The 24,970-nt window shown below is 43.1% G+C and overlaps 1 protein-coding gene across 2 annotated transcripts; it reads right to left on the bottom strand.

Annotated features, from left to right (window-relative positions):
• Positions 1 to 6,811: 6,811 nt before the first annotated feature.
• LSM11 (LSM11, U7 small nuclear RNA associated) lies at positions 6,812 to 21,723 on the bottom strand. Of its 2 annotated transcripts, XM_035104963.3 has the most exons (4): positions 21,003 to 21,723; positions 13,283 to 13,422; positions 11,248 to 11,331; positions 6,812 to 9,019 (listed from the first exon to the last, which is right to left on the bottom strand). In XM_035104963.3, the coding sequence occupies exons 1-4, from the start codon at positions 21,442 to 21,444 to the stop codon at positions 8,636 to 8,638; spliced, it is 1,050 nt and encodes a 349-aa protein (XP_034960854.2). In that variant the 5' UTR covers positions 21,445 to 21,723; the 3' UTR covers positions 6,812 to 8,635. The 2 variants fall into 2 exon arrangements, with proteins under 2 accessions (XP_034960854.2, XP_060127604.1); XM_060271621.2 differs by lacking the exon at positions 11,248 to 11,331.
• Positions 21,724 to 24,970: the final 3,247 nt, after the last annotated feature.

Here is a 24,970-nt window from a genome sequence, read left to right as displayed (position 1 = left end):
TTTATATTGTGATTCCTTTTATCCAACAGTAAGGCTTTATCCTACTAACAAAGACTGAGAACAAACAGGCTAGCAGGATTACTACACTGTCTTCGGCATAGGACACATTATATTGAGTCTGATGTTACAAATCTGGTTGGCGCGATCAAGGGAAGCAAAAGAAGAGGCATTTATCAAGTCAACCATAGAAAATCCTTATTTTGGATAGGAGAAGCTTGTTTCCAGTAAGTATCTACCGGGTATGAAGATAGTCATTTTCGATCAAAATACGCTGGGCTTCCAGATATTTTACAAGAATTGTATTTGATAAAGATGGACTTTTAGCATCATCCTGAGGCTCTTTTTCTTCTTTTGCTTTTCCTGAGGTTTGGTGCTCCCCACCTTTTGCTTAACAGAATAATCAAAGACATTTGTTTCAAGTAATATAATGAGACAGAACTGAACAACCTGCTTCTTCTAGGAAATGCAGTCAGGCACAGTCCCATCCACTGAGTTACAAACACCTCAATCCCACTGAAATGGTAAAGTTGCGACAGGGCTATACTATTTGTGTGGCTATGCCACTTGCATCTCCCTTACGCATAAAACAAAAAAACCCAATTCATTCCTGTACATAGAAAACTAGGTAGGGCTAGAATAGAACCCTTTTGCCGTAACATGTCATTAAGTAAGGAGAAATCTTTGTGCTGATGGAATGTTCTCCTTAGTGCTACCTTGAATACAACCCATAATATTTGTATACATATTTCTCAGACACTTTTATATACAAGAGTACGCAGATATTTTTTTAAAAATCCCCCAAATCAGCATAAGTTTACTGATAAAGTAAAATGTTAAAAACAAACAAAAACCACATTGTTAATAGATTGTGCTGCTTGCTAATGGGCAACAGGAAAAATATTTCAGAGGGTCCAGCAAAGAACATAAAAGTGCTCTTGTGAAAAACACAGAAGATAAAGGGATTTAAGCTTAGGAAAAGAGATAACGGCTTTAAAAACAAGGCTTCAAGGGAAAAAAGCAAAGGTGTTTGTTTCCGCCTGCTTGGTCTTTTGGACTTGACAAAGTGAGGTGACAAAGGAAGGAACTATTCCAAATCTAACTTGGGTTACTTTATTTATAGGTTTTCTATACACAAGCACAAAAGTCCCAAGCAGAAAAGGCAGCCCACCTCCTCCTGCTGCATTGCTTGGAACATGACTGGGTCTGACGCCACTTTCCACCATCTCCTATCGCAGCTACGTAACTTCAGCAGGATGCAGAGATATTCTAGTTCCTCACAAGCTATGAGCATCCTTTCACTGTCCCTTTTATTATTATGGGGTGTGTGTGTCTCTCACACATTAGCTTTTCCCCTTAGCTACGTCACATTCCTTCATTTCCTAACCCTTTATGACTGCTGCCACCATGTATCTGAATGCCATCTATTTTCTAACTGAGTTTAAAAACCAGTGGCCATGGTTAGGAGTAGGACAAAACAGCACAGAGATCCAACAATGAGGTTAAAAAACAACAAGTCAATTGTATTAGTAAAATATAATATTTGCATGTATGCCTGGTTTCTTAACCATTAGAATTGCTTTAAATAAGAATGTTTACACTGTATGGTTGCTGTCACGTTAAATGAAATAGCAAACACAACACAGGATTCCTTTCAGTAATTGTGTGAGCTTGGTCCTACCTGTATTCAAACCCAAAGCTAATTTCCCCTATGGCAGTCTTCCTCAGTTAACGCTCATCAACTGAGCACACTTACAATCTTCTGTCAAGTCCATGAACACTTCCCTGTTGAGTCTCTCAAGCTTCTTTCAGGACTTCTGCAGCCTCCCTCCCGCCCCCCCGCCCAGAAACTGTTGATACCTCACAGTTTCTCCATAATGCTGCTGATTCTTGGGGGCAGAACTCTCCTGAATGCTGCCTCTCTTCCCCGCCATTCTTCTCCCACAGCTCTAGCCAGTGATTTCAGCTCTCAGGCTTCATAAGCCACTCCGAGACTCTCCTTAAGTCCCCAGGTGTCCACTGTGTGACTCAACTGCCAGCACATGAACAACCACCACACACACTTTCCCCAGTCCCTTCTTGACCAGATCCCAGCCTTTTATTCTCTCAGAAGGCCCCCTATTCCCCAGCCAATAATTTCAATTTGGGTGGAATTCTGCAGCCTTATTGGCCTATAGTCAACCAACTGAAATTGATCAGATTCTGATGCCTTGGCTCAAGTATGTGGGACATATCCCCCGGTTGGACACATTGCAATAACTGTTGCTCAGCCTCCCTGCAGATACAGTACATGGCATCTCCCAGCATAAACTCATGACAGTTCACAGTTAATCTTCTACATTAAACTATGAATAAATCCATTTATACACCCCCCCCAAAAAATGAAAACTTTCACCTCAGATCAGAAGAGGATCTCACAAATATGCACCTCTGAAGCACACCCTTCCCAATTCTGCAGATGATTAAACAACTCGCAACCATAAACGAATAGCTAACAGCTGTGGAGTCTATTCTGCTAAGATTCCTCCTCCCCTTAAAAAAAATAGAAATAAGAAAAAGTCCGGCCTTTGGCCTCAAGGTGATTGTATTCTCGTGCTGTGGGGAGATGGTGGATGGTTTTAAGGCAACTGCTGTTCTTATCAGCTTCTCAGCAGCTTATTTTGGATTGTTTTTCTGCAATAACCTACAACGTAATAAACCAAGTGTGTAAATATTCCTGGCATCAAAATTGTCAGTATATAAATTGTCCCATATATAAATTGTCCTAATAGTTAGTCTGCAAGAAATAACTCTGAAGCAGTCTTATGTTACATCAATATATTTATTGCCTTAGAGGTTGAACTCTTTTGTATACAGAAATCTAAATCCATCAAGCAAAAATAAATAAACTGTACATTCATTTTTTAGGTTCGTAGCAGCAATTTCTTCTCAGAAATAAAACAGGAAGACAGATTAAACAGCTTGCATGTTCTTTCCAGTCCCAAGTACTCTGGCGGGTAGAGCATACACTTGCAACTAAACCAGGGTTTAGTTCAGAGTATTTGTGTGTGTATTATATGTCATATATCTATCCGTTCTGATCTGTTGAGTTGGAAAGCTAGAGAGCTAATGCCCGACAAAAAGGGTGTGTAATAGATATTTTTACTGTATTATTGTTTACATTTTACATTATACAAAATATGCAAACGTTACCCCTTTATTTACAAATGGGAACAGTCTGAGGGAAAATAGACACAAAAAGCAAAGGCATAGAAGAATCAAACCCAGTGATTGAGGCTAAAAGTATACCTGCACGACAATTTTAAATCAATTTTGAGCCTGCTATGGTTTTAAAGCAAAGGAACCTTGTGAACTGAAGTTCACTTTGAACTACGAAGTCACCAAACTACAGTTCCCAAGGTTCAGTGGGGAGAATTTGTAATGTAGTTCAGGTTCCCTTATCTAACCTTTAAACCAGGAGTAGGCAACCTAAGGCCCGGGGGCTGGATGCGGCTCAATTGCCTTCTCAAACCGGCCCGTAGACGGTCTGGGAATCAGCGTGTTTTTACATGAGTAGAATGTGTCCTTTTATTTAAAACACATCTCTGGGTTATTTGTGGGGCATAGGAATTCGTTCACCCCCCCCCCCCCCACAAAAAAAATGTAGTCCGGCCCACCACATGGTCTGAGGGATGGTGGACCGGCCCACGACTGAAAAAAGGTGCTGACCCCTGTTTTAACCGCTGAAGCCCAACCTTTATCATTAAACCGGGAATGTATCAGTACAGCAGTCAGCTGAAGAAATTCCTAACAGTGCCAATAGAGGTTGGACAAGTATTCCTGGTTGTTTGTTTCTCAGCCTATAAAACTGATCTTATCAAGGAGATGATACTAGGATACAGCTGCACTTTGCTCTGAAGTAGTGAAAATCAAACATAATTGCTAAAGGAGCCTGGAGCAGCTTTCAGGGTCCCCCCCCCCTTTCTCCTGAGGGAAAGCTTCAATCTTCTGAGAGAAAAGGGAAGAAACAGACTAGCTATGTTTGTACACAACCTGATCAAACTACTTTTCACTCTAAACGAATACAAGTCTGACAGAGTCTCAGGTGTGCTAATCCTATTCCTAGTTGTGAAGCTAATAAAGCAGGTATCCAGGAACAACATAAGCCTTTTTCTCTTTCATGACAGGCTTTCACCTCTGACAGCCAAGAGCAATAGCTCTTTTCAGAGACATCTAAAAAGGGCTTGTATACATCAAGAGACAAGTTATTCACGTTACTCCTCCACTAAAGTAGGCCTCTGACATCCATTTTGAGGAAGAGCTTCAACAAGGCACTGGTGTATTCCTAGTGCTGAATAGAAATGTAATTCTCTGCATCTTCATCCCCAACAGGAATTCTGTTGCAAACTGGGAAAACAGAATTAAAATATGTTTCAACCACTCCCAGAGTACGCTTTGAGCTGCGTGGAATGAGTAATGAGTTTTGACACATAGCAGATTCTTACTGATGGAAGTGTAAATAGGCACTATTGAACTCATATTGAGACAAAATTGTCAAAGCAATATAGGGATTATTTTCTCTCTCTGGGTATTTTCTCTCTTTACACAAAAATATTCCCCCAATGGCAGCAAGTCTGCAGCAGGAAAAAGTTCGGCTTCAAGACCTCCATTCAGCCTGCCAATAACACAGTTGCCACCTTCAGAGTCACACATAACTGCATTTGCAGGGTTGCCAACTCTTCACAAAAGTTGTAAACTAAAGCAAGGGAAAGGCTCAGTATGTGTCATTCTCTTGCCGCAGTGATGGAACAAACACCACCTGCCGCACAGTAACCGAGAGTTTAAATACCGAAACCTCTATATGGAGGTCTAAAAAAACCCACCACTTTGCATATTTGTGGTAGTGTTCTACAGGTGAACATTTGTCACATCACTGGTATGGAAATGCTACAAACACCTGGGTGACTCACACATGGGTACAGAGTTTTCAAATGCCATACTTGCTAAGTAAAATGTGGCCACACAGACCTTTTTGGTATTGATTCTCCATAACTAGCTGTTTTCTTCTTTTTAATTGTTGGATTGAATTGGAGAGTTGTGTGTTTCATATCAATCAACTAACAGAAAAATCTGGAAGAGGAAAGCTGATGAAGAATATGAAAACGCCCCCCTTTCCAGACATTCGTGCCTTACTCATCAGGTCTATATAGTGGCTTCTGTCTAAAATTTATGAAGTTACTATCTTTGGAGGGAGGGGGCACTTTATGTTTGACACCTACACTTTGCAGCTTTAGAAACCAAGTGGCAAGACAGGATAGGAATTCTAGTGAGAAACTAAATTTCTTGCCAAAGAAAAAAGTAAAAAAAAAGTCCTGAGTTAATTTGTGAAGTGTGGGAAGAATAGTAAGACAGGCAGGTATGCTTCCATAAGTACTACTTATACAATGCTAATTGCAATACCAAAACAACAGCTTGAAAATTAAGTTTAGCACCTTTGATCTAGAGGCTTCAAGTAACAATAGAAGACATGCAAGTCAGTAAGATTCAGAAGATATTTTTAAGAATTCAAAATAGAGTCTTGTGATGTTGACAGTGGATATGGGACCACAGACAAAGTTGTTTACCAGGCTCGATAATGAAAATGATTCTGGACGACAAAAGCAGTAGCAATTTAAACACTGAAGCATAAGGTAGTAAACTTACAGAGGCAGGCTTATGAAAGCATTTGGCCTTCCAAAGAATATGGATAAAGACCAGTGAAGGGAAAAAATCATTCAGGAAAAACAAAAAAACGAAATTTGATGGTCCACTTAAATTTATATTTGGGGGCATAGCCTTAGCGAAGTAGAATGTGAAAGGGCAGGCATCTCAAGAACAGACACATGAGGCCTACCCACCCCCAAAATAGAAAATGTGGGATATATATATATATATTTAAAGGGAGAGATGTATAGGTGAACTTTTTAAGTTGAAAGAAAACTCTCTGGAGCACAGAGTCAAGAAACTGTACTTTGAGGAGAAAAGAGCCACAGAGGAAGAATCAAGAACAGATACAAAACTCGTTAAATCCATCCACAGAATCTCTTAGGATCATTTTTGTGATAGCCTTTGCAGCAAACGGTGACTGGGAAAAGTCAAACTGGAAAGGGCAAAAGGCAGGCTGCTAAGGGAATTCAGAAACTAATATTTCATGTCTCTATGTTTCTTTTTGAAGCAAGGAGGGCGAAAGAGTGAAAAACACATTTGTGACATGCATTTTAATTTGCAGCATGGCAAAGAATAACCCGAGGAAAAAAATAACACCATCCAATACACTTTGCATATCCCATTCCCACTCAATGGGGAAGCTACACATCAGGTCAAGAGGTTATGCTAAACATGAACTCCAAGTTCTGCTCCTTTTCCTTTCCTAGCTCTTGTCCTGTCCCCTTTCAGTCTGTCGTCTTGAGTTGTACTAGGTTGACAATAAAATGGCTAATTCCTTGAACCTCACAAATAGTACTCAGGGCAGAATTTCACACAGTGGATCATTCCATGCTTCTTTTTCACATAATTTGAAGCAGGCGGGATGGGGGGGCACAACCCTTTCTCCTCATGCTGTCTTCTCCACTGAAGATTGCTTTACTCTCCACTGAGGAAAGCTTTGGGACTCCCCAGGAAAACAACATGAACAAAAAGGGTTAAGAAGCCCCTCTTCTCCACATTGGCCTTCCTTTTCAAACTGTAGTCTCAGTTTTCGGGGGTGAGCATGACATTCAGACCTCCTCCAAATTGGGGCCATTTCACCAAATATTTTCTGAAGGGGAATAATTTTCCAGAGGATTGGGGAGAGGGCTCATTATTAGCAGCAGAAGCTTATTTATTTTTATTTTTTATTTTTTACAAAAAGCTCCTGTGAATCCCACATGATGCCATGACTCTGCAAAGTTTCAATGCGCTGAATAGAGAAAAAATGGTTGCCTCCAAACACAAAAGTTGGAACAATCATCTGCCCTCCCCACCTTGAAAATTAGGAGAGCTTACCCAGCCCATTTTGCAGTCCGCAACTCGGCTGGAGAAATAAGAGGAAAGAAACTGAGCTCCACCCATGAATATTTTTTTAAAGCCTGAAAAAATAATAATCACAAACTACATGCAATTGTCTAAGGGTTACTATTGATGGTGGAACACTCCAATCATTAGAATATTGCCAGGTTATTCTAGAAAATCAGAAGTGATTTACAAAATGTAACCTATATGTTTTGAGTTAGAAATCTGTGTTTTTGAGCTTAATAATTCTACAGAGACTTTTAAAATGCCTCCCAATACAAAAGTCATTGCATTCCATGGCAGCAAAGTCCAGCTATTGGAGTGCTACTTACACATATTCACTGTAAACAGAGGGCACTATTATACAGCACCATAAAATCTCTCTTGGCAGACACTTTATATATTTATATATATCTATTGTTACAACATGTTGCACAGCTTCTTCTGATGATTACTGAATGATAAGGGGGAAACAGTTAATAATACTGATTTTCTAAATAATCACCATGCATACTTTTCAGTAGTCTTAAAACATGCTTCTCAGGAACAATCAAACTAGCATTAGAAGCATGTCATTCAGAACCTAGAAGCAATCAGGACTACGCTTGCAGATATCGCAAGCAAATTATTCTCTTTAATCATTATCGGGGAAATCAGCATCTCAAAAGCCACTTCTATAATGTATAACTGTGCGTAAGGATAAAACACCATCTTCTCTATTTTAAGCGACTTATGTACATTGCCTTAAGTCTTTACCGCTGCAACACACAAATGGATGACATGAACAATTAAAAAAAACCTGGATTGAAATTTCTAGGTTGTTCCAACCCATTTTACAATACATACATTTAGACAAGCTCCAGGTAGAGAAGCTACATAGTTAGCTACATTCACTGTTTGCTGGTGGCAAGGGGTGGGGTGGGGGGAAGCAGGGGAAGATGGTTTTAAGAGCATAGGCTGTGTAAATAATGAAGAAAAGGCTAAATACTGCCTTTGATCACAAATGAGTTGGAGAGAAAAGGCATCCCATCAGCAAATAACCACTTGATTCGGTTTCCATTCCCTTTTTGTTCATGACACAAGCTTGGACACCAGAGGGCACTATGGTTCAACTCTGGAATACCTCCCCGCCCATGCATGCTATTAGGAGAGATGAGATCCAAACAAGTCCATACCTAAAGCCATTCCTCCTTTTCACAAGCTCTGAATTCCATCGCCATTTTTTATAAACATGCTTTCCCATGATTTCAAATTACAAGCATTCCACAATGAAGTACCAAGGTCAATGGCATACTCTGCTTCTTCTGCAAAAACAGAGCTACTTGTTTCAGACCCACATGGGTTTTAAATATACAGCGATACTTGCCCACAGCATCACATATTCTGGAAGTTCCGCAGTTTATGAAGGACTTAGGAGACCTGTCTCTTTGTAAAGGCAGCAGCTTCCTTGGCCAAATTCTAGTCCAAACAAGCTGGTAGTTGGCTCAAGATGCTCTTGCCTCTGAGATCCAAGATTCTCTTGCCTTCCTCCCTTTTAGTCAGAGGAAGAGAAGCAGTTACAAAACAATTCACAAAGTAGCATGCAGTCGCCGCCACTGTTCATGCCGCTGGCTGAGTAATGGCAATCAGATCAATGGGCTAGATGAACAAGCAAGACATTCTCCCCCCGAATAAAAATCTGGTTTATGTGCCGTGTGAAAACTTGCTGGTAATCCACTTTGGGCCTCCGCTTTTTCCGTGATCGACCTCTTGTGCCACCTGCACTCGTCCCCTCCGTTTGGGAGATTCTGCCAGACAGTTCAATCTCTTTCCCATAAGTTCGAGGCAGGCTAGAGCTCCGTGTCCTCTCTTTGCTTGAGCGCTTCTTCACCCCTCGTTCTTCTGACCTCCTCCGACCTGACTCGGACTTCCACCTAAGTGTCCTAGGATCACAAGGAAGAGCTGGCAGATCTGCAGCCATCTTTGAAACGTCTTTTGTAACCAGGGACTCTTGCAGCTTGAGTCTGTCGAACAGCTACAGGGGGTGGGAGGAAACAAATATGTTAAGAAAGCTGTCATCTCATTCTGTAATCTGAAAGCATATGGCCCACCACGGAGGGCCAAGCTAGAGAGTGGGTGTTTTTTGCAAGAGGAAAAATACATAGCAATGCTTTTCATGTACTTGCTGTTGGCAGGATAAAACAAATCGTAAGCACTCTAATGCAAAGGAGATTACTTATTTGGCAGTTATGGAGTTATCCAACTTCCACGTTTTCTGTGTGCATGACTAACGCACCTCACGCATGTACACATAGCAGATTTGGCTTTGTGACAAATGCCACTGCCATGACTTTGTACTGCTATGTTAAATCCTGGGGCTAAAGCAATAGATCAATCTGATTTGAGCTGTAACCCCTCTGGGACAAGGACTGCATCATTTCAGTCTGTTGTGTGAATAGAGCCTAGTTCATTGATGGCATTGAATAAATGTTAAAGAGTAAGTGGTACGAGTGGATACATTTTGCTGGATAAATCTGCTGACCACTGGACATGAAGAGCAATGGCTAATGGAGAACTCACACATGCATGCTCATCATTTTAGGAAGATGCCCATGTGAAAAGCCTATCAAGGGCATAACCACAGACAGAAGTTTCCTCTCTCTTTAACAGTGTTTCCCAAGGAAGCAGGTTGCAAGCTATCAAGCATGTGTATACCAGTTGCAAGTAAAAACACATCCAGTATCAAATGTTTTTAATTATGTTTTGTAGATATTTATAGTTTGCTTTTATTGCGTTCCATATGTTGTAAGCCATCTTGTTAACATTTTACGAAAGAGTGGATTAATGTTGCCAAGTGCGCCAAAAGATAAAGGTTTTGGAAAAAGAAATCTCTACCTTTGGACAGCAACTTTATAAGCTCTTTACAAGGTAAGGACTGGAAAGTGGGAACAGGGCCCACTTTTGCTGCTCTATCCATTTACCTAACATTAAGAAATGAGCTAGCGCTACAGCCTTAACCTTAAGTCTGTTTTGAAATAAAATACACCCTTAGTACGTGGGAAATTGAGCTTATAGGCTTAAATTTAGTGCACTTGCACCAGCCAACTACAAGGCTGGCCCAAGACATTTTGCTGTCTGAGGCAAAGAACAAGATGGTGCCCCCACCCCCATTGCATGTACCGAATCCAGCTGGAATGGAAATTAGCAGGCTAGCTTGGGTAGGCCATGGTGTGGCACATACAGCTCTCCCTTCCAACACCTTGCCACCGTTCTCTTCTCCATATCTGCTGCCTCACTCTGCCTACTCTGACAACCTAAAAGCAACACGACAGGCCAATAATTTGATTACAACACTTTATATAGCTACGAAATTGTATCTTCATTCAGAGTCAAGTGGCATACAATACATACAAGGTAACACCAACTAATGTGACTTCAGAGAATTTCCCGAAGTAGGGGATTTTTTCAATGATGTATCAGAGAACGATTCAAGCTTGAGGCAACATGCCTTCCAAAATAAGTATAAAGTCCCCACCACAGCATGGATGCGCCTGGTTATATCCACAACTCATAGGTGAAACTCGGGAAATTAGAATATTGTCGAAAAGTGCATTTATTTCAGTAATGCAACTTAAAAGGCAAAACCAATATATGAGATAGATGCATGACATGCAAAGCAAGATAGGTCAAGCCTTTATTTGTTGTAATTATTTGTCGTTAGGCGGGTCAATTATAAATGGAATGTAATTAATTAAATGTAATAGCGATGTTTATTTTTGTATTATTGTAACAATTTGTTTTATTACTGTGGAATTTCCAAAAGAAAGCATTTGTAAAAATTAAAAGAAAAATTTAAAATAATAAGTTGCATTACTGAAATAAATGCACTTTTCGACGATATTCTAATTTTCAGAGTTTCACCTTATTTAGCAGTGAACATGCTGAAAGAAGTTGGTGCTCCTGAGGCAGTAGCAGGATAGTCCTTCCTGGATAACCGACTGTTTCAAACTTTCTTCCTCAGCAAATAAGAGGTCCGAGAGGGTACATAGGTTACAATGGTTCAGCTTTCACTACTAATTAGTGACTCTGAATGAAGATACAATTTTGTGGCTATATGAAGTGTTGTAATCAAATTATTAGCCTGTCATGTTGCTTTTAGGTTGCCAGATTTTTCTGTTTGCAACACAGGGGATCTTTGCTGTCACTCTGCCTAATGGCAGGGCTGGCCCAGAACAACAGACAAGCGGGAGAACGGCTACTTACTCTGGTGAGAGTCAACTGTGGCTCTACATAGAAAGCTTGACCCAGCACAGGTTTTCGATATGTCTCATCTACGTCTGTCAGGGCCTAGGGCAAGGGAAGCAGAAAGAAAATCTCAAGGCAGGCTGTGGACGTACATGGCATTTTTGTAATGTAACTTTTGGGGCCTGGGTGCAGAGAATTAGGAATTAGCATTATCCAGCTTACACATTAATTACACCAATAATTTAATCCTTTCCGGGTTTTTTTTTTATAAAAACACTGCTTACAATTATTTATTTTTAAAAGAAAATCAGAAGAAAGCACAAATTTAAACAGGATACCTGCAAAATTAAAATTACAAAATGTTTGCGCATTTCTTTTCATCTTCTCCTTAGCCTTTTTCAGAAGTGCTTTGCATGCCTGCCTGCCTGCCTCACCCCTAACATCCCCAGGGGCTCCACGCTTCCAAGTTCCCGGGTTCAGTACAAGGGGAGTCTGTGCACATAGACCTCTCCATATGAATGAAAGCCCTGTGCATTGGGGCTTCTCCTTTTGAACTTCTGCCAAACATGACAGGTTTGAGGGGGGGGGGCTGTGTTAGAGGGCACAGCCACTTGCCTATTGCCCTTCCCTATTCTTCTGAAGGTTAGCTTGCAGCTAACACTCTAGACGGGTGGCACATTCAGCTCATGTCTTAATTCTGACTCGTCAGCATCCAGTTTGAACTAAACTGAAAAGCCCTTGCAGAGTTAGCATAACATGGAAGGAAACTTAACAAAAAGACAACAAAGTGTGGTGGACCTGCCCAAAAATTAAAAGGTTTTGGGAAATGATCCATGAAGAAATTCAAAAACTAATAAAAAACACCCTTTTCAAAGAACGCGGAGTCCTACCTATTAGGAATATTAGATAGTGATATTCCACAGGACAAAATAAATATTTACTTGTATGCATCAACAGCAGCTCGAGTAGTAATTGCTAAAGTCTGGAAAGAATCCACCGTACCAATGAAAGGGGAATGGATAGACAAATTATGTGAATATCTGCAATTAGCCAAACTAACAGATTTGATTAAGACGAAATTCGAAAGATAAGACTAGGATGCAGTGGGAATGTTTAAATGAGTATTTAAGAAAATCAGGTATGGGAAATAACACGTGGTTATGTTTAGACTAACCCAGCAGGATATGAGAATAGGAGGAAAAATGTAAGGCGAAAAATTATTGTATATAAAGGAAAAATGACAATTTATTATCAAAAGACAGACCAGCGGAATAATGAAACACAATACTTCTGTGTAGAACCTGGTGGAAGCATATAAAGAATCTTTTATTGTTGTTTTTTGTTTCTTCGTTTTGGTATAGCTATGCGGTAACATTGTTACTTTTGATCTTTTTTTCCTTTTCCTTTTTTCTTTTTTTTTGTATAGTTTATTCTTAAATCAATTTATTGTATGAAATAATGTTTTATTCTGTGATATCAAAATAAAGATTACTTTTAAAAAAATAAAAAAGACAACAAAGTGCTGTGTATGTGGGAGAGAGGCCAAGAGAATGGCAGGGGAGACCCTTAATGCCAGATGACTTGGGAGTTCCAGTAAAACAGATGACCACTAGGGCTTTTATTGCCTATTTCAGGGAGATTTCTGCTTTCACCCATACATTTTCAAGGACATTTTTATGCGTGCCTTTCATTTAGCAACCATAACATGTAACAAAAAGGCAAAGGCGATGGGAAAGATCTTGCAGGGGGGCAAATGGGGGGGCATAAAACAAGAGAAAGAGGATGGTAAGTGAGAACAATCTAACACAATTAGCTCAGCTTGTGTTAACCGAAGACAAGACTCTGAAGAAACACTCTCTGGTCCACAGAGTGCAAGACTGTTCCACTGATGAAGCCTTGCCTTGAACTGACCAGATAAGAGCCAAAACTCACTTCTACCTGAAAACTAGAGGATTGTCCTTACCCCTTTGCTGAACAAGCCATCTGGCTGAAGTAACCCTTTGCCAATTGGTAATTAGCTGTAAAATCATAGAAAGGCGGTGACAATCCTTACCATATTCCAGAACTTGTCAAATGCAACCAAGAACCCACTGCAGACTCCACGAAGTCCTTTGAAAGTTCGGACGTGCACGTTGACTTTTACACCATCACGGACGCATCGGTGAAGCTCCCCAAGCGGACTGCCTTCGTGAACTAGAAGAAATGTAAACTGCCATTACTTTTTACTGAAACAAATGCCACGGAGAATAAAACAATACCATTCACTGTTTTAACTCAAAGCATTGCAATGAACTCTGCTTAGGGAAAATGTGACAAATTTATACACTCATACTCAGAGCTCTTAACTAGATTCCTGTACAGCAGGAATAGGAAAGCTTTAGCCCTCCCATTATCCTCCGCCATTAGCCATCTTGGCTGAGTCTGATGGAATTGGAGAGTCCAACTACATCTGAAGGGTCATAGGTTCCCCATCCTTACTCTACAACAGGGGTCAGCAAACTTTTTCAGCAGGGGGCTGGTCCACTGTCCCTCAGACCTTGTGGGGTGCCGGACTATATATTTTTTGGGGGGGGGGGTTTGAACAAATTCCTATGTCCCACAAATAACCCACAGATGCGTTTTGAATAAAAGCACACATTCTACTCATGTAAAAAACACCAGGCAGGCCCCCCAAATAACCCAGAGATGCATTTTAAATAAAAGGACACATTCTACACATGTAAAAACATGCTGATTCTCAGACCATCCGCAGGCCGGATTTAGAAGGCAATTGGGCCAGATCCGGCCCCTGGATCTCTACATGCTCTACAACTTGCTTTTTAACTTCTTTTCACTTTTGCTATGATAAAACAAGTTAATCTTTAAAGTGTCATGCCCCAATGCAGTTAAGGAATTACAAATTTAGCTACACTTTATAACACTACTGAAGACTTCAGTTTTCTTATGTATGTAGCAATTGTCATAGTAACAACATACTGTATAAGCAAAATTGGTCATCCTCATCTAGCTATTAAGATTTACATCCCACAAAACCCCAGTAAGTAATATAAAGTGGAACTCGGGCTTATTTAAATCAGAACCAGTGTCTGTAAGGTCAAGTCTTGTCTTACTCTGAACACTGAGCTCCATGGGCTCAAAGCGGAAGACTTGCAGAAAATTATCAAGGCTTCACAACTCTTCCACATATCAGTTTGTTCTTTAGTCCTTTGTGTTTTCAGGAATGCTTATCTGTGGAATATTTTGCTAATAAAGCACTCTGATCCCGTCCTAATGGCACTGAATGGCCTATTCACCCTCTTATCAATCATATCCAGCTGGCACAGTTCCCTAACCCTATCAAACACCAAAGAGATGCTTCTACACTCTGATGGTGATTTCTCCAGAGGAGGAAACACCCTGTGTTAGATTCGTCTCTGCAGCACATAACCATTCTCTGAACATCAAAAACTATTATGCTCTGCATGTAGCTATTATTTTTCTGTGACTTAAAAGCAATGCAGATGCATTGTCAATCATTTGTGCAGCCTAGGAGGCCATAATTACATCCCCAATAGTTCAAAATGGATTTCCCCCCCAAATGTAAAGCATGTGTTTAATACCCCAATTCTAATGGATAATTAAAAGGCTACTGGGGGTTGTCACCATACAACATAAATATTTTTAGTAGATAATCACTGCCTCTGTAACAAAGTGCCAATCATCAGCATGGTTCCTGTGCTTAATTTATAAGCACACATAGTCACTTGCCTGAATGGGACTACAAGAGTGACAACAAAAACGAATCATAACATGTTTACAAGAGCTGCATTGGCTACTGGTCTATTTCTGGATTCTGTTTAAAATGTTGACTTTTAACTTTAAAGCCCTAAACAGTCTGGCAGCCTGAGACCTGGCTATCTGAATAATTTTCTTTAATATCAGACCAAACTGCAGGAGGCAGTGCAAGACAGGAGTGCCTGGCGTGCTATGGTCCATGGGGTCACAAAGAGTCGGACACGACTAAACGACTAAACAACAACAATATCAGTCTCAAAGGCCCTTCTCCATGGACATCTGCTTTTGGAGGATAAGTGACTGGCTACAAGAGGAAAGGTCTTTTCAGTGGTAATACACAAATTTTGGTCACCCCCGCTAGATCAATATGCTTACTTATAGTAAGTAAAGACTACAAAAGCATCAGGTCAAGTTCATCCTGCTTTCCACTGTTTTAACAATGCCTGAGACTCTTTTAAATGCCTAAACAAAATAAAAAAAATCCTTCCAGTAGCACTTTAGAGTTTGTCTAAGTTTGTCGTTGGTATGAGCTTTCGTGTGCATGCACACTTCTTCAGATACACTGAAACAGAAGTTTTTGTAAGTGGCAGTAAGGTATGAAAAAGGCCTTCTAGGTAAACACTCACACTTGGATTCAAATAATCCTAAGTAGAAAGCAAAAAAACATGTTAGTACTAGAGTCGTACCTTGGTTTTTGAACTGCTTAGTTCTCGAACATTTTGGCTCTTGAACACCACAAACTCGGAAGTGACTGTTCCGGACTGTGAACTATTTTTGGAAGCCGAAAGTCTGACGGGGCTTCCGTGGCTTCTGATTGAATGCAGGAAGCCACGCCTTGGTTTTTGAACATTTTCAGAAGTTGAATGGACTTCCAGACAGATTCCATTCGAGAACCAAGGTACGAATGTATTCCATGAACTCTTGCGCAAACAACAGGAGTTTGCACACACTGTGGCACCTACATGGATGAGGGTGTTAAATTACAGCTCAAGAAACATAGGGAGGACACAGGCTGTAATATATAAACACCAAAAAGCCATATAAAAGTTGTAAGAGTTCACACAAACACAATAGCTCTTCTAGATTGTGGATAATGAGGGCTGGCTCTAGGCCCGCCCCCTGAGAGGCGCGCCTCCGCTGTTCAGCGGCTTCAGGCCACTCTCCGGAGGCGTGCGGGCCTGGGGCCACCTCTGCTGCGCGCAGGCTGGGTGGCGCAGTGCAGCTGCGCTCGCCCGTCGCACTGGGAAATGGGGCGGGGCGCCGGAGGGATCCGTCACACCACAGCGCCAGGGCGCCGGGCATGCTTAAGACGGCCCTGTGGATATTTTTTATTGTGCAACACTCTTCTGCTTTGTCAAGAACAGCCCTCCCATGAGTGGAACAAGCTTTCTGCACTCTGGATCCAAGCCAGTGTAGTAGCAATGTAGCTTATCTAGCATTCTTCGTCTTGCACACCAAATCTTCTGGATAAGCAAACTACAGTATGTAAACGTTATCAATGCCAGACATCCAACAGAGTAAGACAGTACTAATGCCTTATTTATGCTCATAAGCAAGGCAAAAAACCCTGACCTATAAAAAAAATGATGACGCTGACACCTCTGATTATAGCATGTTGCAAACTGGCATTCAGACTAGATATCAACTCAAAACTAATGTTTCCATTAGTAAGTGAAATTGATCAAGAGAGTGACCCTGAAAGACGGCCAGATTTGAGGCAGGGGTAGCCAACAGGGTGCTCTCTCCATATGCTTTGGGCTACAATTTCCATCATTCCTGACAACTGAACAAGGCTGGAGCTAATGGGAGCTGTAGCCTTAAACATCTGGCGGGAACCATGTTGGCTACTCCTGGATTTAGGATCTTTACAAATATTACAGTCCTTTTGGGATATAAGCAGCATCAGTTTCCCTGCTCCAGCAATCCCCATCCAGGCTCTAACGTTAGGATCAGTTTACAGCATGGAGCTATATCTCCAGTGTAGAGACCCACTACGCAGAGCATGACGACTGAGCCCCAAGCAACAATGGCTTCTAAACATTATGTGCCAGGGAAGAATCTCACCATAGGAAGACCCTTTCTGGCACTATCACTTTCTGGTTCTCCAGCTCTATCCATGTGCTGTAAAGGCTTTTGGGGAGCTGAAGAATCAACATAATCTCTTCTCTATCTTAATAGCTAAACAGCTAGATTTTTATGCATGAGAGAGACCACACTATTATCTGGGTACTTCAATCATTCTTTGGTCTTTCACAAAAGCAGAGAAAATAATTGTTATTCAAGGCTTAAAAACAAGAAAGGAATTTAAGATCTCTTCCCATGCAGATTATGCAGCTTTATCAGTCTTGGAGCCTGTGAAGTTTTAGAGTTTTATTAAGGTTTATTAACTCTGTAATGCTTCCAGCTACAGAATCAATGAATCCAAATCAGACTTTCTGCAGCTTAACAAAGAATCAGAAAGAACTCTGTGATATTCTATAGTTCGAGTTTAAGAAGATACAACTTATCTTGGTACTTTCTTGGTTTTTATTAGTAATCAACTGATTACTTTTTTTATCAGTAATCAACCAAATTAAATATGATTTTCAGGAAAGGGGCACATGTATTTTCTGGCTAGGAAGGATTGCCTGTACCAAGCAACCTATATGTATCTATCGCCAATCATACTGGAGAAAACAAGAGCAAAAGAATGAAGTAACACGTCCTTTAAATAGCATGGCTAGATCCATGGGCATCAATGAGTTAAGTCTGCATAAAATAAGCTCTGCATGGATAGCAATTCAGTGACCCAGGAGTAGATTGCTGTAACATAAACTGGCTTGAACACTACAGGTAAACCTATCTTGTACGTTGAAAAGCTTGGGCAAATGCTCCACTAAAATGGCTATAGAAGGTCAATATTTTGTCAGGATAACGCCAATGTAGACAGCATGTGGTCAATGCTGCTGCCCATTGTTATATATGCTCAGTTTATTATTTATATGGAAACAAAACACATATTTGTTCCTAAAACCATCTACTTTAAAAGCAAGTGGCTAGCAATCCAAAGTCAGTTAGGAAAGAAGATTAGAGGTTTTATGGTAAAACAACATCTGGGCCATATACCAAGTCAGCATGTAAGAGAACCTTAAAGACAATGGCAATTTGTAATTTAAGGCCAAACTACATTAGACTGTTGTAAAGTGTCTTTTTTGGGGGGGGGTAGGTTGTATGCCTGAGACAAGATAAAATAAGAACTTGGAAAAAAAAACTCCTCTCTCCTCTTTTTGTTTACAAAGTCTCTCTGCTGGAACAACAAGCCTTCTGTGTGTGGAGGAACACAACTGCATACAACCCTATATACTGCTTTTTGGCCCTAAGTTTCTCAAAGCTGTGAACATAGTTATCACTTTACATTTGGTTAGGAATCACCATCTATTCGCTAGTTACTGGTAAGTGAAATTTACTAGCCAGCCTTTTCAACTCTTTAGCCTGAAAAATGGAAACTCATCACATGAATAACAAACAACACTGTACGTGTTCAATTAAGACTTGAGATCTAATTACTGTATTAAGGTGCATGTAAACTTTATTTCTGACAGTCTTCTGGCTCTCAGTACAGGTATTCCAAACCATAATGGAAATCACGATCCCACTGAAATAAGTGGGAGTTTTGCAAAAGGATTTCGTGCATAATCTCAGAATAATCATCATCACACTTACTTCAAGCTGTGATTCACTTGCCTATCATCATGTTATCACAAGTCACTGCACTATATTTATAACCCTAGGATGGATAGTTAAGAACTTAGATTATAACAATGTACAGGACATACCGTTGTTATAACTAGCGGGACATATTGTTGTTTTATCTAGGACAGTGGCATTTTTCAGAAGCAAAACAGCCTTTTCTCAAAGGCTAGCCTCTCCTTGAATCGATACTGTAAGTAGAAAATAAGCAAGAGGAGTGAGGGATAAAAGTGACCTCAACAGACCCCCTGTCTGCCACCAAATGCAGGGCTCCTGCTTTGTATTATACATGTCAAGCCACAGAGTGCAGAAAAAAACATGTGTTTGATGGGGGGGGGGGCAAAGCAAGCTGCAGAAAGTACCTGACTGGTTACATCTCCCGGCAGGAGACTTGTGTCTACACTTCATGCTGTCTCTGAGCTGAGGCCCTTTGGATGCAGTCACTCTTGCTTTGCAACTTAACAGAGTACCTGACCTTTGATGTCTAAATCAAGCTGTTCAGTAGGCAAGCTTCTGGGGGCCACATGCCAGCAGTAGGTGGGGCCAGAACCAAAAGTGGGTGGAGCAAGGAATCAAAATATTACCTTTGTGCTACACCCAGGGAAACAGAAGGCAGGGAAACAGAAGGCATTATACAAGTTCAACGACACAGCCAAACCAATGAAAAACATCCAAGGAGGATGTGAAACAAAGCTATTGAGGGGTGTATCTGGGGAAAGCCCAGAGGGCCAGGCAGAAAGGAGAGGGCTGTATAGGCCCCTGGACCTGAGCTTTCCATCCCTGCTCTGACCAGTACCAGACCTAATATCCACCATGGACAACATCCCTAAGGCAATACACCTCAACATTTCATGCATCGCAATGCCCTTAGCAATTGTTCTTGCCAGAGTGTTCCCCAAGGCCATGGAAAGTTCTATCACTCTTGTTACTCAACAATGTGGTTATGCAGACATGTTCCTTCCACGTTGTTACTCAACCATGAGGGAATATATTGAACTAAATGTCCAGTTATGAACAATGTTATGACCCATTTTCAATCAGCCGAATGTCAATTTAAGCCAGCATGGTGTGGTGGTTACACTGTTTCAGGGGATCCAGGTTCATATTCCCCTTCAGCCATGAGGCTCCCTGCATGACCTTGGCCCAGTTAGTCACTATCTCTCAGGGTTGTTTCAAGAATAAAATAGGGAATACAGCCACATGCACCATCTTGTCATCCTCAGAGGAAAGGCAGGATATAAATGTAGTAAATGAGCAAGTAAATTCCACATCAGACCAAGAGGTCATACATATTTCCTTACACCAATAATCTTACCGTGTTTTTACACCTTAATCTCTTATCAAAGCACCTACCTTCCCACACACTGCAGAGCTTCTCCAGAACTACATACCAATTTATTCCCTCTTTATTCAGTTCTCCCTCTTGCCCACACCCATGATCTCTTGCCTCAAAATATACATATTTTTGTCACTCCAAACACTTCAGCCCCTCTCTCTACAGCCTACACACACCCAAATCAAGAAAACACATTCTTCCCAAAATGAAGCTACAAACCTTTGGGAGGGGGCATGCTTTTCGCTCTTAATTATCTATGGTCTCACACAGATGGAGTTTTAATCGTGTCTTTTGAAAATAGCAATATCTTTTAGACTCCCCCCCCCTTTTTTGCCAGTTTCAATGCAGGCATTCTTTCATATATTGCAGGTCGTTTTGAGTTACTCTGCCTAAAAAAGCAACCAATGAATTTAATAAGAAAATAATCACAATAACAACAAATACCCAGCCAGAACTCCAGAATGCACATGTGTTTTAAAACGTATGTTTCATAACACCAAATGGTGTCTTTTTAAACACTGCAATAGCAGCACAGGCTAGTGCCAACTAACACATAAAGAAATCAGCGTGCTATGCAGATTTTTATTTCTGCGGTTTTGCCTGTATGTACACAGTGCCGTGTGCCAAGACCATGCGACACGTACACACATGGGTCTAAGCCAAGCCAACACATGGGGGCCATGGTGCATCACAGTGCACATGGGCCACAGGCGTGTGTACTTGTCACATCCATAAAACTGTGAAATGCTACCAGCGAGTGGCCCATTTTCAACGTGGAGGCTCCACTGAGGAATCCATCCCCAGAATGCCTTTTGCAGTCATAACAAAGGGCTGCCTCTGAGCATACGCAGAGTGCATTTCCCTCCCTTGCCGACTTATAGAAGTTCACAGCATATACTCCTCTTCAGAAACAAGCCAGCTCAGCTTCCCTTACCGGGCATCCTAGTGAGCACGTTGCGAGGCGCCCTCCTGCCCCGCTGCTGCCTGGCCCTCTCGGCCTCTTCTTGCTCGGGCTCCTTGGCCACCATGAGGCTGCGGAGACGCTGGATGCGCTCGGGGTCGGCGGGGGCCCGTCCGCCTCGACTCCGGGCGCGGGTCCCCGCAGGGCGGCTGCCGCGGCCGACAGCCCCTCGCTGGCGTCCCGGAGCGCGGAGCAGGCCGCGCTGGAAGCTCTCGTACTCGGCCAGGTTGTTGAAGTGCGGCGCGGTCGGGTAAGGCAGCGTCGTGCGCTCCGAGTAGAGCGCCAGCAGAGGGTCGAAGCGCGGCGAACTCACGTCCAGGCGCCCGGGGCTCGGCGAGCGCTCCGAGCTGCTGCGGCCGCCCGAGCGGCGGCGGCGGCGCCTGGGCCCTGCGCCGGCCTCCTCTGCCTCCTCCATGGCTCCCTGGCCCTGCTGGGAAAGTATCTGCCCGCAGCTCCTCGCTCTCGCCGCTAAGGGCCGCCCCAGCACCGCAGGCGTCTTCCAGCCTTTCTTAGCGCTGCTTGGCGCTCTCGGAAGACGGCCTGGAGCGAGGTTCCCACCACCTGCGCTGGGGCTGGTCCTCCTCCCGGCGACCGTCTTTTGGCTTTTCACCCATCGGCTGCCCTAGGAAGTCGTAGCTGCAGCCGGTTGCCGCTTGTCCCCCACCGCGCTGGCCGACACAGGAAACATTATTCCCTCGCTTCTCCCTCCTTACTCGGCGTTAGTTAATGAGAAATAACGCCCGACACCCCATCGCGCGTTTAATACCTCCTGCCGTGTCCATGATTCCCATGGATTTGCTGGCTGGATTTGTACGGTTCTCTCTGCAGATTTTGCTCAGCAGAGTTTAATGCCTATGCAATATGTGGCAAGAAAGGCTTACGTCGTGCGAAAGAAAATTGCGCTAACTTTTCTTAGAATCCGCAGTGAGCCAATATGAAGTGCCCAGAAGCGGGAAGTCGCACTTCGAACGCGGCGTTGCAGCCCAAGAGTAGCGGGATTTCAGGGTGGCGCCTAACCAAATTCATATGAAATAATCATAAATACGAGGTGCTACAGCATATTCTTTTGTCGCTTATAGCAACCATTCTAAATGCAGAGGTGGAAAACAATGAGACCTATTTTATATAATTTAGTCAAGAGATTGACAAAATCCAGGGAGCCATCTGGCACACCCACGTCTGGCATTTAAAAGTGTATATGGTATGTTAAGAATAGCGGGTATTTAACACCTACGTTTTCTATTTTTAAATCATTATTTCATTTCATTTTTTAAATAAAAAAGGGTCGATTCATATATTGAAGGAGGCACAGGGGGGGGGGCACCACCTTGTTGAAGCTAAGCAGACCCTCAGGGAATCAAATGTACACCACCCTGAGTTCTGTGATGTAAGAAAGGTGGCATATAAAACTAAGAAAATGAAATTAAATACTTGCACTGGTGATGGATCCAGTTGAACAGCAGGTCATGAGCCCCAATACCACACTGAAACCTCAGCCAGTATTTCATTTACTTTTATAACAACTTTGCTACATTTGTAATTGTTGTTGTTTAGTCGTGTCCGACTCTTCGTGACCCCATGGACCAGAGCACGCCAGGCACTCCTGTCTTGCACTGCCTCCCGCAGTTTGGTCAAACTCATGTTCGTAGCTTCGAGAACACTGTCCAGCCATCTCGTCCTGTCGTCGCCTTCTCCTAGTGCCCTCAATCTTTCCCAACATCAGGGTCTTTTCCAGGGAGTCTTCTCTTCTCATGAGGTGGCCAAAGTATTGGAGCCTCAGCTTCACGATCTGTCCTTCCAGTGAGCACTCTTGGCTGATTTCCTTCAGAATGGAACATTTGTAATTATGTACCGGTAAATCTTTCCATATTGTAAGCTGCCTTGAGCATTGTTTTAACTGGAAATGCAGCATTCAAATAAAATGATGATGATGATTGGTTGGACACAAGTTGAATGGAGGGAGGAACCAGCTGGATAACCACCAAGGGAGGAAGGGTCAGAACCTAGGCAGTGGTGGTGGGATGGTAAGTAGTCACTGAGGAGGAGAGTCTAGGAAGATGAGTCAGAAGCTGATGGGGTAACAGAGCTCAGTGAGCTGGGAGAGTCTGTGGCAGAGAGAAGTCGAGAATCAGAGGCAGAAGCTGAACCTGGCAAGTGGGAGGAGGAAGGTCAAGAGGCAGAGGTGAGTCAGGCTAGTGAAGAGTCACAGGTGTCTTCACTGGCTGTCACAAAGCACACCCGTCAGTAAATCACAGTTCAACACTGGAATTAACTCTTTACTAGATAAATAAGATCTTCATATACCTGGCCGGGTTTCAGGCCTAATGAGCACAGCAGCTCATGCCCTGAATCAGTTGCTGAGACAAAATCCCCATCTCTTCACAGCCGTCTGTCTCCTCTTCTCTGGGGCTTCTTGCAAGCAATCAGAGACTGTGTCTGCGTACAGACTATCTTTGCTCCACCCATTTTATCCCTCTCCTGGTTGTGGTATTAAGGGTGGGTGGAGCTTGCTGCAGCAGGAGGGACACAGTCTCTGATTGCTTGCAAGAAGCCCCAAGGAGGAGACAACAGACGGCTGTGGAAAGATGAGGATTTTGTCTCAGCAACTGATTCAGGGCATGAGCTGCTGTGCTCATTAGGCCTGAAACCCAGCCAGGTAAATGAAGATCTTATTTATCTAGTAGAGAGTTAATTCCAGTGTTGAACTGTGATTTACTGACGGGTGTGCTTTGTGACAGCCAGACATCTGTTGATTGATTTGGAGCAGAGGAGAGCATACTACAGGATTGTGGAAGCTACTTTGTGTTTTACTAGTACCCTACAATCAACCAAATGGAGTACAGTACAAAATATATACATTAGAATTAAAGGACAGGTTGCCTCTGCATAGCTACTGAGTAGGGTAGGAGTATCAGAACTCAGCTGAGCTTCAGCTCCTTCACACAAATCTGTTCCCGAGTACCTCAAGCTCTCTCCATTTCAACTTTCTACATTTGCTAATTAGGGGAAGGCTATTTTGTTGTATACATTAATTGGGAGTTGAACTTCCTTGATCAAACCACCCAGAATTCTGCTAGTACTCTGCCCACCCATGATTGAGAGAAAGTAGAACATGGTGGCCTTGAAGTCAAAGATCTATTTGCATGTTTGCGAGGAAATATGTATGTATGCTAGGTAGCAGAGTGCACCAGTGATAGAGAATTGACTTACTTGATTCCTGAACTATACAAGAGAATCCTATATAATAAAGTCCAAGTTGTCCCTGCGTCCAAGCTGTCCCGTGTGTCCCTGGGTCATTGTGCATGTCCCCCAGAGACACAGGGATTGGACGGAGGGACAAAGGCCAACCGCCGCTCCGCCAACCGCCGCTCCGCCAACCGCCGCTCCGCCAACCGCCGCTCCGAAGCCCAGTCTCATGCTGGAGGTGCGCGGTGAGGCGGCGGGGGAAAGAAGTGCTCCCCCCAGCAGCCTTGCCGTGCACCGCCGGCATGGGACTGCACTTCCTCGGCGAACACAAGCAGGCAGACAGCCCGCCTGCTTGCCTTCCCCGAGGAAGCCTAAGCGGCAGCGGGCGCCAAGGGAAGCCGGCTTTGGCTTGGCGGCGGCGGGAAGAAGGGGAGGAATTCCTCCCCTTTTTCCCGCCGCCACTAAGCCAGTCCCCGAGCCGAAGTGCGGCGCGGCGGGGGCTTTTCGCTGTTTGCCTTAAACGGCGAAAAGCACCCGCCGCGCCGCACTTCGGCTCGGGGACTGGCTTGGCGTGCGCGGCGAGGCGAGGCGGCGGGGGGGGGAGAAGCGCTCCTCCCCCCCGCCGCCTCGGCACGCAGCGCCGACATGGGACGGGGCTTCGGAGACCTTCTCCGAAGCCCCGTCTCATGCGGGAGGTGCGCGGCAAGGCGGCGGCGGGGGGAGAAGCGCTCCTCCCCCCCGCCGCCTCGGCACGC

This window comes from Zootoca vivipara, chromosome 2 (assembly GCF_965207765.1).
Source record: "Zootoca vivipara chromosome 2, rZooViv2.hap1.1, whole genome shotgun sequence".
NCBI lineage: Eukaryota > Metazoa > Chordata > Lepidosauria > Squamata > Lacertidae > Zootoca > Zootoca vivipara.
The sequence above is the reverse complement of the archived record's forward strand: the minus strand, read 5'-3'. Positions and strand labels throughout refer to the sequence as shown.